This window comes from Phanerochaete carnosa (genome assembly GCF_000300595.1).
Source record: "Phanerochaete carnosa HHB-10118-sp unplaced genomic scaffold PHACAscaffold_8, whole genome shotgun sequence".
In the NCBI taxonomy this organism is placed as follows: domain Eukaryota; kingdom Fungi; phylum Basidiomycota; class Agaricomycetes; order Polyporales; family Phanerochaetaceae; genus Phanerochaete; species Phanerochaete carnosa.
In genome coordinates this window covers 1,306,659-1,321,422 of record NW_006767635.1, presented here as the reverse complement: position 1 = coordinate 1,321,422, position 14,764 = coordinate 1,306,659, and the positions used below count along the sequence as shown (strand labels likewise).

General features: G+C 53.7%; 5 protein-coding genes across 5 annotated transcripts; all 5 read right to left on the bottom strand.

Annotated features, from left to right (window-relative positions):
- Positions 1 to 590: 590 nt before the first annotated feature.
- Positions 591 to 2,839, bottom strand: PHACADRAFT_261148 (uncharacterized protein). The gene is made up of 5 exons (XM_007398887.1): positions 2,740 to 2,839; positions 1,700 to 2,663; positions 1,176 to 1,649; positions 981 to 1,124; positions 591 to 923 (listed from the first exon to the last, which is right to left on the bottom strand). The coding sequence occupies exons 2-5, from the start codon at positions 2,508 to 2,510 to the stop codon at positions 721 to 723; spliced, it is 1,632 nt and encodes a 543-aa protein (XP_007398949.1). The 5' UTR covers positions 2,511 to 2,663; positions 2,740 to 2,839; the 3' UTR covers positions 591 to 720.
- A 239-nt stretch (positions 2,840 to 3,078) lies between these two features.
- On the bottom strand, positions 3,079 to 4,923 carry PHACADRAFT_261147 (uncharacterized protein). The gene is made up of 4 exons (XM_007398886.1): positions 4,598 to 4,923; positions 4,337 to 4,540; positions 3,613 to 4,284; positions 3,079 to 3,560 (listed from the first exon to the last, which is right to left on the bottom strand). The coding sequence occupies exons 1-4, from the start codon at positions 4,745 to 4,747 to the stop codon at positions 3,306 to 3,308; spliced, it is 1,281 nt and encodes a 426-aa protein (XP_007398948.1). The 5' UTR covers positions 4,748 to 4,923; the 3' UTR covers positions 3,079 to 3,305.
- A 1,733-nt stretch (positions 4,924 to 6,656) lies between these two features.
- Positions 6,657 to 7,489, bottom strand: PHACADRAFT_198655 (uncharacterized protein; the record flags this gene model as incomplete). The annotated part of the gene is made up of 3 exons (XM_007398885.1): positions 6,657 to 7,007; positions 7,063 to 7,123; positions 7,188 to 7,489. 3 exons carry the CDS (start codon positions 7,487 to 7,489, stop codon positions 6,657 to 6,659), a joined length of 714 nt encoding a protein of 237 aa, XP_007398947.1.
- Positions 7,490 to 8,038: 549 nt separating this feature from the next.
- PHACADRAFT_261145 (uncharacterized protein) lies at positions 8,039 to 10,265 on the bottom strand. The gene is made up of 10 exons (XM_007398884.1): positions 9,957 to 10,265; positions 9,868 to 9,895; positions 9,474 to 9,812; positions 9,280 to 9,422; positions 9,118 to 9,225; positions 8,850 to 9,057; positions 8,773 to 8,795; positions 8,531 to 8,715; positions 8,343 to 8,475; positions 8,039 to 8,292 (listed from the first exon to the last, which is right to left on the bottom strand). Exons 1-10 carry the CDS (start codon positions 10,243 to 10,245, stop codon positions 8,201 to 8,203), a joined length of 1,548 nt encoding a protein of 515 aa, XP_007398946.1. The 5' UTR covers positions 10,246 to 10,265; the 3' UTR covers positions 8,039 to 8,200.
- A 2,041-nt stretch (positions 10,266 to 12,306) lies between these two features.
- PHACADRAFT_149409 (uncharacterized protein) lies at positions 12,307 to 14,533 on the bottom strand. The gene is made up of 11 exons (XM_007398883.1): positions 14,292 to 14,533; positions 14,200 to 14,227; positions 13,810 to 14,142; positions 13,611 to 13,753; positions 13,454 to 13,561; positions 13,191 to 13,398; positions 13,113 to 13,135; positions 13,038 to 13,063; positions 12,824 to 12,982; positions 12,632 to 12,764; positions 12,307 to 12,578 (listed from the first exon to the last, which is right to left on the bottom strand). The coding sequence occupies exons 3-11, from the start codon at positions 14,139 to 14,141 to the stop codon at positions 12,496 to 12,498; spliced, it is 1,215 nt and encodes a 404-aa protein (XP_007398945.1). The 5' UTR covers position 14,142; positions 14,200 to 14,227; positions 14,292 to 14,533; the 3' UTR covers positions 12,307 to 12,495.
- Positions 14,534 to 14,764: the final 231 nt, after the last annotated feature.

The following is a 14,764-nucleotide window of genomic DNA, read 5'->3' as shown; positions in this document are numbered from 1 at the left end:
ATTTTTACTAGCAGATGCATTCAGTATACCACTATAGATATTCCAGCTGCTGGTGATGTCTATAGAATATAGGCATACACCTCTTCATTTTGTAATGAATGTAGTTGTCACTGCAGCTCATTCATCCAATTTTGTTACCATGCTGTAATTTTGTTACAGAAACATCATACAGCATAGAACTTTACTAAGACTTAACCATATTTTACTCTGGGGTCTGTGTCATTGTATAAATTTTACAATATATATTCATTTTTCAGCCATTTTCACTACATTTATTCTGGCACCTGGTGCTTGCATCAAAATGATACCTCAGAAGGATGCTAATAGTAGCCTAGTATAAGATTTGTATATACACTATCTGGCTAGGTACAGTGGTTGTGTATATACGGAGGGATTATAACACCCCTTTGTAGTGTTGTGCGTTATTTTTGGCGGCCACTGTATATGCGCCGTTCTTCTGCCTGACCTGCAATCCTCTATTCATCGCAGCGAATGAAATCGAAAAATTTGAGCTTAAAATTTCACGCCCGCAGAACCACATCCACGAGGACAGCAATCGCGGAGTGCAGCGAAGCGGCCTCTTGTTCAGGGTTAAAAAGCAGGCCGAAGTGTATACTCAAAATATCATAGGAAGTAAAGTACAAGCCGTCAACGTCAACGGATATACCAGAGTGCGTCATCGTGGCGATGACAACGACCGATCAACGAAGTTACGCCCTCCTAATCGACATCGATCTTAAAGCTGGTCACCTGGGGTAGGTACGCGGCGCCCGCAAGCTCGAGCATATGGACGTCGTCGTAGACTTCACTGCCGTTGAAGCCCCCAATCACGAAGAGCCGGCTATCGGCAAGGAGCGATACGTGATAACCTCGCGCAGACGGTGCGCGACCTGCGATGGTACGATGCTCGTATGTCAAGGACACTGCAGCAGAGCATATTCAGTAATGTTTGCATGATTGGGAAGTACAATATAGCGCACCGAGGTTGAACAATAGAAGCTCGGAGGTGTACGATGTGCCGTCGTGCCCACCCCAAATTAGGAGGTATGAGCCAACCTGGGTCGCAGCGTGCGATAACCGTCGATACATCTTGTTCAAATTGACCCTGCTCCAGTTGAGTGACTCTGCACGAACTCAGTATCACCAATTGCTTCAAAGTGCAGACATGGACGCACCAAGGTTCAAACACCATATATCCGAGAAACACTCCCGCCCGTCGCTTCCACCAACGATGACCATCACGTTGCCGACGAGGTTCGCCGTGTGGTAGCCCCTTGCAGTGGGCTTGCGTCCCCGTGTCTGTACAAGCTCCCACTTCATCCTGTCCATATTCGCAGAGCCGCTGGCCTCGAGTGTCCATAGGTCGTTCAGTGCCATGCTGCCATTGCCACCTCCAAAAACCCATATTTTGCCGCGCCAGAGCACGGCAGTATGTGCACGTCGTGGTGGCGGAAGTACCATTGTTGGCGGGAAGCTCGGGCGAGACCATCGACGAGCGATCGTGTCAAGGACGAAGACGTCATTGTAGTAGTACGGGCCCTCGCCACCGCCAATCATGACCAGTCTGTGTTCGACAGGGGTCGCAGTGTGTGCTCGGCAAGGCGGAGGAATGTCACCCAGAGTACTGGGATAGGTCCACTGCATCGTCTCTGAAATGCAAGGTCGGCCTTATCCCAGCATGGAGCAATGGAACCCTTACCTGTGTGGAAGCACCAGACGTCTCTCCAGCATCCTTTCTCATCGCAGCCTCCGTATATCCATGCGACGCCGTCCACCAGAGTCGCCGTATGTGCCCGTAGTCCGTGTGTTGGGAGGTAGCCATATACAGGGGCCTTGCCCCAGTACATCAGCGTTGCTGGAGCGGGTTCACAATCTCTTGCGCTTGGCATACGAGGTGCCTCCCTGTACCGCGGCTTGGGTGGAACGCCCTTCTCCATGGCTGACACCTCCTCAGAATCCTTATCCTTTGCATCCTTCGAGTTCTTCGCGTCTCTTCTGTCACGGTCGCGTTCACGCTTCTCGCGAATCGTCGCACCCGACGGGCTCTTGGACCGCGCCTTGCCCTTTGGAGTTGTCCCATTCGACCCGCTCGTGGCGCTGCTCGTCATCATGCCCGCGATACTGGGTGCTGTAATGCTTATTTTGTCGCTATCGCGTTCGCGTACGCTCTCCTGGCATCGATCTCTGTCCCGATCGCCAGCGGACTGGGCCAGCTGTTGATGCTGCGCGTGTACCGCGCGGAGGCTGCTGCTGCTCGCGACACGGAGGTTCGACGGGTTCCGAGGTCCTGCTGGACTCTTCGCGGCGGACGCCACGCTCCCGAGGCTGCTGGTGCTCGCGTAACCTTTAAACGCGGCGGTGCCCGCGTGCATATATGGGCTTGTGGTGCGACCGGGCGGTGTCACTGTGCCTGATGGTTCTTCAGGCACATCTGACAAGTGACCTGGGCGTGGGGAGTCGAGAATCGGAGATGGTGTCGTGGAAGCGGACGGAGAACGAGAGTGCTGCATGTTGCTTTACGACGCGATGTATTCGATTTGCAGATATTGGAAAGAAAGTGGAGGACAGAGATGATCCGAATGAAGGGTATGCGAGTTGTCAAGACGCCAATGCGTCAACGTATGAGTTGTCCTGTGATTAAAGACGACGCGACCGAATAATCCCTGAGAGCATGTATGAGTACGAGCAACCTCTGCGGCAGCCTGAAAGTCCTATTCGTGTATGAGGTAGCGATCGTACCGAGAGCAAGATCCAGCGACAACTAGCAAAGCGTATCCCTATGCTCCGACCGTACCGAGTATAGTATTCAAAATGACAAGGATAAACGCGGCCCAGTCGTCTTACATGCGTGCATGTTCATCAGCTCTCTCCCCGTATTTCAGAGCAGTACTCACCCAAGTAAATTGACGAACGACCACGTGCTATGCACAGCCGACGGGTACGTAGGTTCAGGAGGATAGCCAATTGCCTTGAATCCAGCCCACAATAGTCAAGATGATGGTAAGACGAAAGTCGTGAGACCACAGCCGTTCGGGACGAGCGGATTCGGCGCCTATGCAATCACACATCGAAAGACGGGGAAATTCTCCTGCATTTAATTTAGCTCTGCTAACTAGCTAGGAACGCATGCGTTACCTAAGGTGCTGAAACGAAAGTGGGGTGTAAGATGAAAACCAAGACGAATACATGCAAGCTCCAGGTCTTGTATCAAAAGCTATCAAAGCATAACCAGTCGAGGCAAAGCAAGACTACTGTACAGACGCGTGGCAAGAGAGGAACAGAAGCGGGGAAGGGATAGTCAGCGTTTAGAGCCTGAGCCGGCGTATGCGCCTGCTCTTCTGCTTCTGGTTACCGCCCTTGTTGCCTGCAGCACCCTTGCCAGCAGCAGCAGGAGACGGTGAAGCGGCTGTGGGACCGCCTACGCCAGCAGCAGCGGGAGACGCTGAGGCAGCGGTGGGGCCGCCTACGGTGCTACCAGTAGCAGCGGGAGATGCTGTTGCCGCTGTGGCGCCGCCTACGGTGTTGCCACTGGCAGGCTGGCCATCGTCGGTGACGGTGAACTTAGTGGCGTCGCGTTAGCATAGGAAGGGCCGGAGACAAACGAACACTCACGTAAATTTGGTCGTCCAACGAACCGTGCTGTGCAACTGCGACGATTACTGGCGCATGGTTCGCGTTGGTGTTGATCGACGCCATACGGTAGGTACCTGTAGGGATACCGCTGGTGACATTGGCGGTGAGTATCCCATTCGCCGCGGGGGCGTTGAGGCCTACGAAGAACGCGAACGCGGTTGGGTTGGTCGGCGTTGTGCTCGTAAGCGAATCGATAGCCTCGATGACGATGTGCGAGTGCCCTATGATATCGCCCTGCGTGTTCACCGCTTGCGGCGCCGCGAGGAAGTTGGTGTCTGGGTTCACGAAATTTCCCGTATCGAGATTGTTGATGTTCATCTGAACCGTGAACGACGTATTGGCTTTGAGCGTCGCCAAGTTCGTCGGGAAGACAAACTTGGCTGAGGGCATATTCGTTGTTGCGGCAACCACACCTATTGGCGCAGGGTTACACGAGCCGGTCTGGATCTGCTGGCCATTGGTTATGGGAAGGTTGGGGACGGTCAAGCAGTAGTTGATGAAGTTGTTGCTAGACGTGAGGGAGGCGACTTGACCGGCTGTAGGTGTTTGCTGGCCGTTACTCTCGAAACCCGTGGCGATGACCCGGGGATCAAGCGTGAGCGAAGTCTGAGGGTCGCTACTATTGCTGCTAACCGCCGGGGGATTAGAGGCCTGCGAGACAAATCAGTTTGTCGTCACCAACGAGTAGCAGGCGTGCACTTACAGCAGCGGCGGAGGTGCTCGCGGGAGCTGCGGAAGAGACGCTCGCGGAAGCAGCACCGTTACCGGCGGCACCGCCATTTCCAGCGTTGTTGCCACCCTTGTTGGCGGCGCCGTTGCCTCCTGCCGCAGAGCTAGCGGCGGCGGCGGTGACGGCAGCGCTGGCAGTGCCTGCCGCGGCGGTCACAGTGACTGTTTGGATGGCAGTCTGCGGGGGGGAGGGCAGGTTAGACGAAGCGAGGGCACGGCAGAGTTGTGTACTCACGCTACACTGAGCAGTGTCGTCATTGCCCTTGGCAGCTTGACCGTTCGAACCTTTACCACCGGAACCGCCGGAATCGTTCGCGGGCGCAGCGAAGGCCGACGAGACAAAGAAGAGGTAAAGGAAGGCGACCAGAACAGACTTGGAGAACATCTTGACTGGCGAGGACTTGCTTTCTAAACAAATGAACAACCGGTGCTTGGGAAATGAAAGAAGTGCTTTGATAGCTTGCTGGGATGCACAGATCCTTGGAGAAGAAGGAACGGAAGCGACACCGGGTCGAGGTACGCACGAAGCACTAGGCAACGGCCTGAGAGCGAGAGCAAACGCAGGAGAAGAGGGAGGAAGGGGGAGGTGAAGAAAGGTCTCTGAGTCCTACGAGCCTTATTCTTATACCATCTTGCCTCGATCGCCGTGCTCATGGGCGCATGTGGTAAAACCGGACTGCCGTCGAGGATTATTCTTTCCGCGGCCTTAACAACTGCCGCGCCAGAGAACGAGGCCGATGTTGTGCTTATGGTCAGGAACAACAACAACCCCTGGTCGTCAAGGCATGTTTGCAACATCTAGTCTTTATGCCGATTGCTCGGTAGTCATGGGGACTTGCCAAATTCGCGTTCAATGCTGCTCTCGACAGTCTGCACTAGTAGGCGCTCTTAAGAATACTATTATCTTGAGCGTGCAGCTAGACAAAGAATGGTCGTGGAGCATAACTCCAGCTATGTAGCAGCCGCAGGCGTGAGTATTGCGACAGTTGCTCGGGCCGGGCTCCCCATAATCGGAACATTGTGATAGTTGTTGCCACAAAGACACCGTCAGAATGTCAGAGTACCGCTCGAAAGATCTCTGCTGATTGAGCAGCACGTTTGAGCTTGTCTCAGTATGACGCTCTCCAGCGAAAAGCCAAGTATAGCTCCTGCGAGACTAAACGACGAGCGGTGGTTGGTTCGTGGGCCGAGACTGAAAGGTCTGAAACAGAAAACAAGGAGACGTCGCCAACAGGGTACAGAATCGGCACCATCGCAAATCTTTGCGTTCCGCTACTTGACTCTAGACACGCCTGTGAACAAATGGTGCAGCCATCAAGACCGTGACACTGACACGACACAATCTGTCCAATCAACCTTCCTCGTCTTTCAACACGATCGCGGCTGACGGCTTGGTGTAGGGCGAATGCAGGACGTCCTTCAGCGGCGCCACGAACGAACTCCTGCGGCTCCTGGAAGCTGCTCCGCGTGACCAGAATATCCTGCACTCGGATTGCCGGAGTGAGTCCGGTGTACAACGTCCTGATGGCAGATCCAGCACGCCAAACGGACAGAAGGACGCTATTGATGTCTTCTGCTTAGTGTACAATGTACATATAGGAGGCGAGCCGAAGACACGGTGCTGAGAAACCAAGACAAAAGTGGTTAAATGAGGCCCCATTTATCCTCGGTTGTACGCCGAGGAAAATCGAGAAAATTGGTACACAACCGGTCAGGAGAGTCTAAAACGTGGTAAACTCTTGCAGTGCAAAATTTTGTCTTCCACTTTTCTCATGATCGGGTGGAAGCCAGAGAGACTTAAATATTAAATCCTTATCAAGCTTGCTTTCGACTGATCTTGCAGGGGGAAACCTGCGTCCTGACGGTAGGACGCGTACGCAGGGAGGCTAACTTAGCGTTGAGCTGTAGCGCATCAGTTGCCTCCCGCTATTGTGCGCAGAGAGTAACCCTGCGCCATTAACGAAGCCTTCGAAGCTGTATGATTAGGATCATCGAATTGCAAGGAATGACCGATTTGTGCAACTCATGGACGTGGACGGGTGGTACATACGGCAGATAAACTTAAGAAGGCATACAAAAAGATGAAAAGAGTGTTTCAAGGGAGAATCGAGCCACCGACGGGTCGATGGCATCGACCCAGGTTACCACTACCCCACTAATTCATGACTCAAGTCACAGCGCAAAGTCAAGTGGCTGGCTACGCACTCTCAGGTCGCGGGTACAGTAGGCAGATAAATGCGCACGGATCTACCATCATAAAATTTCGCACACGCAGAATATACTTGCGCCGAGAACTACGAACTCGGCTGCAGCATCGGAATCTGTCCCATCTTCTCATACGCCCTGAACAAGTTACCTGCGACGGTGGGATCAAGCGTGTCCGCCGCGATACGAAGGTTGTGCTCCGCGAGTTGCGCACAGATTTTGCTGTATCCCTTGTCGCGGTTGATGTATTCGGCAAGGAAATTCGGATCACCCTTGCATTGCAGCACACGCGTGCGCGTTTGCGCATCGAGTGGGTCGTCCAGCACCGTGATGAACGGCATCAGCGGCACGTCGCCTGGGCCCATCTTGCCGACAGACTTGACCATGTCAGGCAAAATCTCGACGATGCGTTCCAGGGTGTAAATATTGATGCGGCTGATCTAAGGAGCGGATGTCGTGATCACTTTACGAATGTATACAGAAGGGTGACCATACCACGAAATCTCGCAGCTTGTCAGTGTGTGGCTTGGTATTCGGATGCGTCCATATTGCGGTGCTGGACATTAGATTTTCAGTACTTTCAGCATTGCCTTCGCTGGCATGCGCTCGAAACGACTCACCAATGCGTCTTTGCCCTCTCGGGATAATTCGCTAGGTCAAGCGATACAAGTGCGAACTCGACGAGCGTTGGGCGCCATGTGTCCATCCACTTGCTGAACTTCTTGCCCATATCAAGAATGCGGCGCTCTTCGGTGCCCATTCCAGGTTCCCTCAGCAGGCTGCCTGACGCGTCAATGGCGTCTACAGGTTTCATAAGACCATGATGGGGGATGCAGCTGTCCTTGTGCGCGAGTTTCCAGTGCGCTCGTTGGCAATCCGTAGACTGGAGAAACACAAGCTCCTGGTCTGGGGTACTCGACATGTGGTGAAGTAGAAACACGTACGCAGTAGGTCGTAATCCTACAATAATCCAGTGAATCAGTCAGCTATGCTCTGTTGCCAGGGTATCTTGGGTTATTCCTCTCGTCTTTTCCAAACCCACACCGCTTGGAAACGTACCGACACCGCGCGCATCGCTTCATGTGCTGTGCTTTTGGGAGCTGACCTGCAGTCATGCCGCATTTGAAGCAGTGTGAAGACATTTTGTGAGAACTTATAGCTCTCTTCGTCCCGTATTTTGTAAGTATAAGCGCGACTGTGGCCAGGAAAGAGGTCGTAGCCGCGAAGCAAGCGACGCGGGACGGAAATAAATGAGCGTCTAGTCAGAGCAGCGCGACACACGTGGAATTCCACCGCCCCGCCTCGCGCATCCGTTCTGCCAGGCCTGGATCATATTCTCAACCGTCGTAACCGATACTCAGCCTGTCCTATTGTCTCGATGACCTTCGTCAATCGCGTCAATCGCGGATTCACAAACAGTTTTTGAAATGTGTGACACGCATTGTTACAAGAAAAAGATAGCACATCCTAATGCCCTCAACGAGAAGGGTCTACAGGTTTAAGTAAGGAGTCCACGCTCGATACCTCTAGGCGCGGCTAAGTCTAGGTATAAGTTAACGCATAATGGACGCCTCCAACCGAGAGCGCCGCCCGTCCACCCTGATGTATGGCCAAAAAGACTTTAACAGCCCCCCTAGAGTTGTGACGCCCGCTTAACAGCACGAAGGCTGCAGATCTCGCCGCCCAGATCCAAAGCACGCTTGCCTTCAACCCACCACATTGCCTCTGCAACAATCATCAGCAAAACTTGGTTGAAACGAAGAAGCATTACACACCCTGATAGGTCGTCGGTACAACAGTGCGTGTCAAGGGCTCACCCTCTTCCCGGCACCAAGTGAAACGGAAGTCGTTTGTTGTCTGCTCCTTTCCTGTCTGGACGTCGACGGCACTAGCTTTGACAGTGACGTGCTGGAAGACCACTCGGTCGGAAGATGTGCGGGATAGGAGGGTATGTAAAGCTTACGATCAAAACTGGGAAGTCCTTCGTCGAAGTCGTGTGGACGATGTATGACTTCAGACGTAGGACTGACCCAATCGGGACTGCACGTGCGAATGAGATGCTATCCAGGGACAGGAATCGCAGAGGTCCGCGCGCGAATAGCATCGAGTTAGAGTACCCAAGCTCGTATGCGAGGCGCATCAAGTATCCTGTAAGGATATCGAGACTTAGTTACTGGAAGAGATACTCCAAAGTGTGCGACATACCACCAAAGATCTTCTGATGAATGCTTGAACATGCCAGCTTCAGAGACAATCCATTTCATGAAAATGAAGATACCCACTTCCGCTCCTGTGGGTACATTGTCAGAGTCTTCTCCAGCCGCGTGTTACCCATGGGCACACGCGACTCGCTCGCCATGCACAGATCGACACTCTCAGACTGCGCAGTCGACTGCAGATACAGCTGGTGCATCGCCTCAGCTTCTATCGACGATGGGGGCACCTTGGCCAGGGATTGATTGGCCGTAGCCTTACGGCGATTTTTGCACGCTAAAAAAAACCGGCGGATCAGCCTGGAAAATCTCATCGAACAGCCGCTAGTGAGCATACCTTCGCCAATGTGCCACAGCTCTCGGTCTTCCTGAGTCTCGAGAACGAGCGGATTCACCTGCCGGGCCTTGTGTGTCTTGCTATCCCTGCATACCATGCAGAATCGACCTGCTCAAATGTTTCAGACGTTGAGTCTGCAAGCCTTGGCCCACAGACACGCACCGAGCATCACCGTCTCTTCCGTGCCATCGGCATTGAGCGCCTCCATCCGCACCGCGACTTCCACCGACGACCTTCCGACATGGATGACCTGGCCACTCAGACGCAGATCACGCACGACAGACAGATCCGCAAGCACGTCCAATCTTCACGAGACGTCAGTGGAGGTACCATGGTCTGAATCAGGGAAGGCGCACCGATCAACAGACGCAGTGACGAGGTAGAACGGAAGATCTTGCTCATTCGTCAGCCGCTCGACGGGGCCGAGCATATGCTTGTATGCGATGGCGCCCGCGAGAGAGTCCAAGTGTTCCATGAGCATGCCCGGGCGAATCCCGCCGTATGTGTTCGTGTACTTCTCGAGTAGGCCTGGCTGTGAGTGGAAATGCAAGCACTCCTCGGAGTACGAGTCGGCCATGGTCCGTGGAGTGAGTTCGAAGCTTGGTCCGTCGTCGTCGTCGCGTGGCTCTGGTGAGCCCTCCCGTGAGCGACGGAGAGACTCTGACCACATTACACCGCTGCGCATAGTGAATGAACTGATGGAGAGAGGGTCATTGTGCGCTCGCCCATTCAGTGGTGGATCAGACTTACGTTTGCCGTGCAGGATGAACTCGCAGGCCTGTGCGATTGCAACGATTGAGATATCGAGTTATACCGCTGATATCAAATGAGACACATACGGACTGCTCGGAGTAGGTTGTCCATGGTAGTGACGTCGCGGGTCTCGACTTGTGCACCGGCCTCCTTGGAGTGTGCAATCTCTGCGGCAGTGTTTTGGTTCGTGAAGGAAGTCGTGAATGCGCGGGAGGCCGTGGCTCGCCACATCGCGGGATCGCGGGGCGAGTGGCTGGCAACATGGCGCATTGCATTCAGAATCTCGCTTGAGTGTCCCATGGTGCCCGGAACGTAAAACAGTTGGGCGCCAGAAACGGAGCAAGAGGCGAGAGGAAGTAGTCGATCTTGCAGCATTGGTTGCGGAGCCCGCCAGCTTTTATAGGACCACTGTAGCGCTTCTCATAAGACCCAAATACTACATACCCACCGTTATTTCGCTGTGAATAATATCCACGTTGGTAGCCGGAAGCGTCAAAAGATTATCTTCCTCCGACATGTCACATGCCGAGCTGTGGGATGGCCTTGCAGCGTAAACGTTAGCGCTGGATATCTCAGCGGCCAGGCCGTATCACCAAAGGATTAGCCGTAAAGTTTGCGGACTGCCACTGAGCTCGGAGAAAAAACTGCTTGGCATACGATGAGACGAACGAGAATGAGAATGGAGGTGGTTTGGAAATGTGCGCATCTCCGAGGGCGGAAGGCGGGAAGAGGCCGTGGGAAACTTCAGCATGTGCTTTCAGAGCGCTAGAAGCCTTGGGCAACGCAAATTGCCTCTTGTCAATGATGCAACTACATTCTTTCACGTTCTCTCAATCACGCCCAGCATAGATGTCGGTGCGGACGCCAGACATTCCTCCCATCGCTGCCCGTATATTGCACGAATAATACTATTCCAATGGACATTTCATTTGACGACACTCAGGCCTCCCACAGAATGACGACCTGCTCCAGATCACGGTCCACGGGTCTTAAAAAGACGTCCATGTGGCGAGCAGTACTACCGGTGGACAGGACTAAGAAACAGCGGGGGCGAGTCGAGCTGACTTCGCCAGGGTCGACTCGGTGCCTCCGTACAGCCCACTCCCGGAATGGAAAGTGGCCAGGCGGCGTGGCCTATCCGTGCCTCCCGTGTTCGCGGCCGAGAAGTTGATGTCTACGGAGATGTTGCGGTCCGACAAATAAACGTTCGGATCTGCGTCCGAAAATTGCTGAGGCTTATTTGCCAGTCCAGCGGTGTTTTGGGTTGAGGGTTGCACGTTGAACCTGCGTGTTTTGTTATGAGAAACGAAGCAACATAGATCGGTCAAGGTTAAAACATGAACAATCCGATATAAGGAAGAATTTCAACTTACCTGGACCCTGGATTGTCGTCGATACGCAAAACGCGAGACGATGCTGGCGGAATGTTGATTAGCTCGCTTGGATACTACCCGCCCCTTCGACATCCAAGTTGGTTACATGCCAGATAGGATAGTCGTCGGCCGTAGCTGGAATGCCAGCATATAGCCCGAGAGGTCTGGCGGGGACGGGAGCCCCGACCGGTATCGTAGACCCGTACCCCGGGTAGATCGGCAATGTACAAGGTTAGGGAGTGAAGCTAGTGAAGAATCTTTTGCGAACTGGAGGTTTACCAGCCTGTGCGAATCTGTTCTCGGCAAGCTAGTTTGACTACCGTAACAGTTGCTATCATCAGTGCATCGATGGGGCTTGACCAATGAGCATGAAGCAGTCTTTCCATCTGCGTAGTGCACGCTTGTATTTGACGCCAAGCATACTGCTAGTCGTCAGCGGGACGCAGTATACCTGGCAAAAGACAGAATGCTTAAACAATGAAGGACAACAAAGCAGAACGTGCTTACCAGTAGCCATACTAACGCAAAACAGGTCGCTGCGGTATCAACATAAGGAATCGTATCATGTACGTGAGCTCAGCGCTCAGTAGCCTCTAATTTACTTGCCACCATGCGATCTCTTCTCCGTCTCTCGTCGGCCCCCAGGGCAGCTTCATGTCAACGTGTTACAGTAACAGCAGGTCAGTCTCACGTTCTGTCGCGTAAGCGACATTGTCGGTCTCGAAGAGCTCGAGCTACGGCTCGACGCAGCCGCATGCGAGGACCCGGGTCCTCCGCGGCCGAAGAAGTCGGTGGGGGTTGTCGATGCTCGGGTCGGAGAGCAAAAGCGCCGGGTTCAACGCCACAATGTTGGCGCTTTCTTCGCCCGGAGGGTAGTTTCTCTCCAGGAAATGGAATCCACCTAGGCCCGGTGATAGCATACGCGTGACGAAAGGGGCCACTACCTCCTGAGCTCGCATGCCGCACGTTATTGCTGATCCGCTTCCTTTTGACAGTCTCATTGTATCCGGTATTGGCGCAGCCGGTCTGGAACAGCCCAGGCTCGTATGGCGCAATGCGAAAGAAAGTCATTCGAGAACTTGAATTATTATATCTCTATCAAGCAGGTATACAATGCTTTGAGGCCCAGGGCGCGTCTATAGGTGCAGCTGTTGGGTATGAATTAGCGGTAAATGTACAGCGTTAGATGAGATAACCATCTCTTGTGACAAAAAGTCAAGTTTTCCTGTCGTCCTGCATATGGATAGACCGCTCAAGAGCGTTTCTCTGCGCGTATTCTGCGAATCTCGGCGCCGAGGTCGAGAGCGCGCTTGCCCTCGACCCACCACATGGCCTCTATAGTGGTTTGTCAGAGGGGAAGATCCCGGTGAGCGTGACATAGAACCTACCTTGGTACGTCATAGGCACGACTACTCGCTTGAGCGGCTCGCCGTCCTCGCGACACCATGTGAGTCGGAAGTCATTAGTCATCTGCTCGCTGCCTGTCCGAATATCCACAACGTTCGCCTCCACGCCAACATGCTATCATTTCGGAGCCGTTAGCACTGCGCGGGATAGTTGGGGATCAGAGGGAGACGTACGATTAGTGCAGGGAACTCTTTTGTAGAGGTGGTATGGAGCACGTGCGATTTGAGACGAAGGACAGAGCCGATTGGTACCGGACGGGCAAAGGAGATGCTATCGAGCGAAAGGAAACGGACGGGTCCACGAGTGAAGAGCATCGAACTCGAATACCCGAGCTGTGTACATGGTAAGGGGAACCCAGGACATCCGAGTGCGCTTGAGATTGCCTACCTCATACGCCAAGCGCATCAAGTAACCTGCGGAAAGTCAGTTTCGCAGAGCGACGGAGCACGGAGTGATACATACCACCGAAGATCTTCTGGTGAATGCTACAGGTATTGTATATTTAGCTCCGAGAGCATGAGCGGACGAATACAAACTCACTTGCGCTCTTGCGGGTACATTGTTAGCGTCTTCTCAAGGCGAGTGGTGCCCATGGGCACACGCTCGTCATCTGCAACGCGCGGGTCGATAGTCTCGGACTGAAGCGTCGATTGCAAATATAAGGAGTGCAAGGCCGCGGCTTCCGCTGATGATGGGGGCACAAGCGCAAGAGACTGGATTGCCGTCGTCGCGCGACGGTTTTTGTGCGCTGGAGAACAACAGCATCAGTTCCGTCTTAGTGCGGCTGTAACAAAGGTGCATACCTTCGCCCATGCACCGAAGCTGTTGATCCTCTGGGGTCTCGATTACCAGCGGGTTGACCTGACGAGCTTTATGTGTCTTGCTATCTCTGCACACCATGCAGAAGCGTCCTACGCGGCGGTCAGAACCAGTTTGCGCTGCGCTACATGTCCCACATACCAAGCATGACGGTTTCCTCTGTACCGTCCCCGTTCAATGCCTCCATACGCACCGCAACTTCCATAGACGACCTTCCGACATAGATGACTTGCCCACTTAAACGTAAATCACGTACGGGGCTCATGTACGCCAGCATATCCAATCTGCGAACAGGCTTTAGTCTTGCATTATAGTGTAAACAAAGATCGACAGGACTCGCCGGTCGACGGATGCTGTCACAAGGTAGAAACCGAGATCGGTAGGGTTTCCGATTGTCTCTACGGGACCCAGCATATGCTTGTACGCGATCGATCCGGCGAGCGAGTCGAGATGCTCCATAAGCTTGCCCGTGCGGATACCACCAGATGTGTTTGTGTACTGTTCAAAGAGCTCTGGCTGGGACGAGAAATGCAGGTTTTGCTCACAGTACGAGTCGGCCATGGTGCGAGGCGTCAAATTGTGGGGCGGCACGTCTTCCGGTCTCTCTGACGCCCCTGCCCGAGAGCGGCGGAGGGACTCGGACCACATCACGCCGCTCCTCACGGGCAACATGCTAGTGTGAGCGCAGCGTTAGCATTTAAAATGACAGATCCTTTATCTTCCGACGCACATTTGGTTCGCAGGGCTCACTCGTCCGCCTGGGAGTACGTCCCCAGTGAGCTGTCTGGGGACTCTGAGGGAGAATCATGGGTACATACGCACGATTCGCAGTAGATGGTCCATGGTAGTCACGTCTTGTGTCTCCACCGCTGCTCCGACCTCTTGGGAATGCGAGACCTCCGTCCCTGTGTTGGGCTTCGGCAGAGAGGCAGTGATTGTCCTGCGGGCCATGTGCCGACGCGAGGACGAGCCTGCAGTTTGGCGGATAGCGCTTAGCATTGTTCCAGAATTTATATGCAGCTAGCGGGTGCTGCTATGAGAGAAGAAGTATAAGAGATTCGATGGAGGTCGGCAAGCAAGGGGAAATCGTGATATAGTGACGCGTTGAAGCGCCCACCGGATGCACGTCCCGAGCTTGGGCTCGGACCCCTGCTTTCCGCTACCAATACCAAACCCCGACAGTGCCGCTCTGTACGGAATTCGGACGCCTAATGCCGCCAACGAAGATTTTCATGCTTCATTCAGCGTCTAACCTCGTATACATGCGTTATCATTTATGCTGGAAATGTTTGGAA

What these genes read in the sequence shown, in the direction of transcription:
- PHACADRAFT_261145 (XM_007398884.1), bottom strand. Translation starts at nt 10,245, where the DNA reads ATGCTGCAAGATCGACTACTTCCTCTCGCCTCTTGCTCCGTTTCTGGC. An exon ending in GGAAGAGACGGTGATGCTCG is followed by an intron (nt 9,226 to 9,279) that starts GTGCGTGTCTGT and finishes ACATTTGAGCAG; the next exon opens with GTCGATTCTGCATGGTATGC. An exon ending in GCTGTGGCACATTGGCGAAG is followed by an intron (nt 9,058 to 9,117) that starts GTATGCTCACTA and finishes GGTTTTTTTTAG; the next exon opens with CGTGCAAAAATCGCCGTAAG.
- PHACADRAFT_261147 (XM_007398886.1), bottom strand. Translation starts at nt 4,747, where the DNA reads ATGTTCTCCAAGTCTGTTCTGGTCGCCTTCCTTTACCTCTTCTTTGTC. An exon ending in ACGACACTGCTCAGTGTAGC is followed by an intron (nt 4,541 to 4,597) that starts GTGAGTACACAA and finishes TCCCCCCCGCAG; the next exon opens with ACTGCCATCCAAACAGTCAC. An exon ending in CGAGCACCTCCGCCGCTGCT is followed by an intron (nt 4,285 to 4,336) that starts GTAAGTGCACGC and finishes TTTGTCTCGCAG; the next exon opens with GCCTCTAATCCCCCGGCGGT.
- PHACADRAFT_149409 (XM_007398883.1), bottom strand. Translation starts at nt 14,141, where the DNA reads ATGTTGCCCGTGAGGAGCGGCGTGATGTGGTCCGAGTCCCTCCGCCGC. An exon ending in ATGTACCCGCAAGAGCGCAA is followed by an intron (nt 13,136 to 13,190) that starts GTGAGTTTGTAT and finishes CAATACCTGTAG; the next exon opens with CATTCACCAGAAGATCTTCG. An exon ending in CGTGCCTATGACGTACCAAG is followed by an intron (nt 12,579 to 12,631) that starts GTAGGTTCTATG and finishes AAACCACTATAG; the next exon opens with AGGCCATGTGGTGGGTCGAG.
- PHACADRAFT_261148 (XM_007398887.1), bottom strand. Translation starts at nt 2,510, where the DNA reads ATGCAGCACTCTCGTTCTCCGTCCGCTTCCACGACACCATCTCCGATT. An exon ending in TATATGGTGTTTGAACCTTG is followed by an intron (nt 1,125 to 1,175) that starts GTGCGTCCATGT and finishes GAGTTCGTGCAG; the next exon opens with AGTCACTCAACTGGAGCAGG. An exon ending in GCTTCTATTGTTCAACCTCG is followed by an intron (nt 924 to 980) that starts GTGCGCTATATT and finishes GCTCTGCTGCAG; the next exon opens with TGTCCTTGACATACGAGCAT.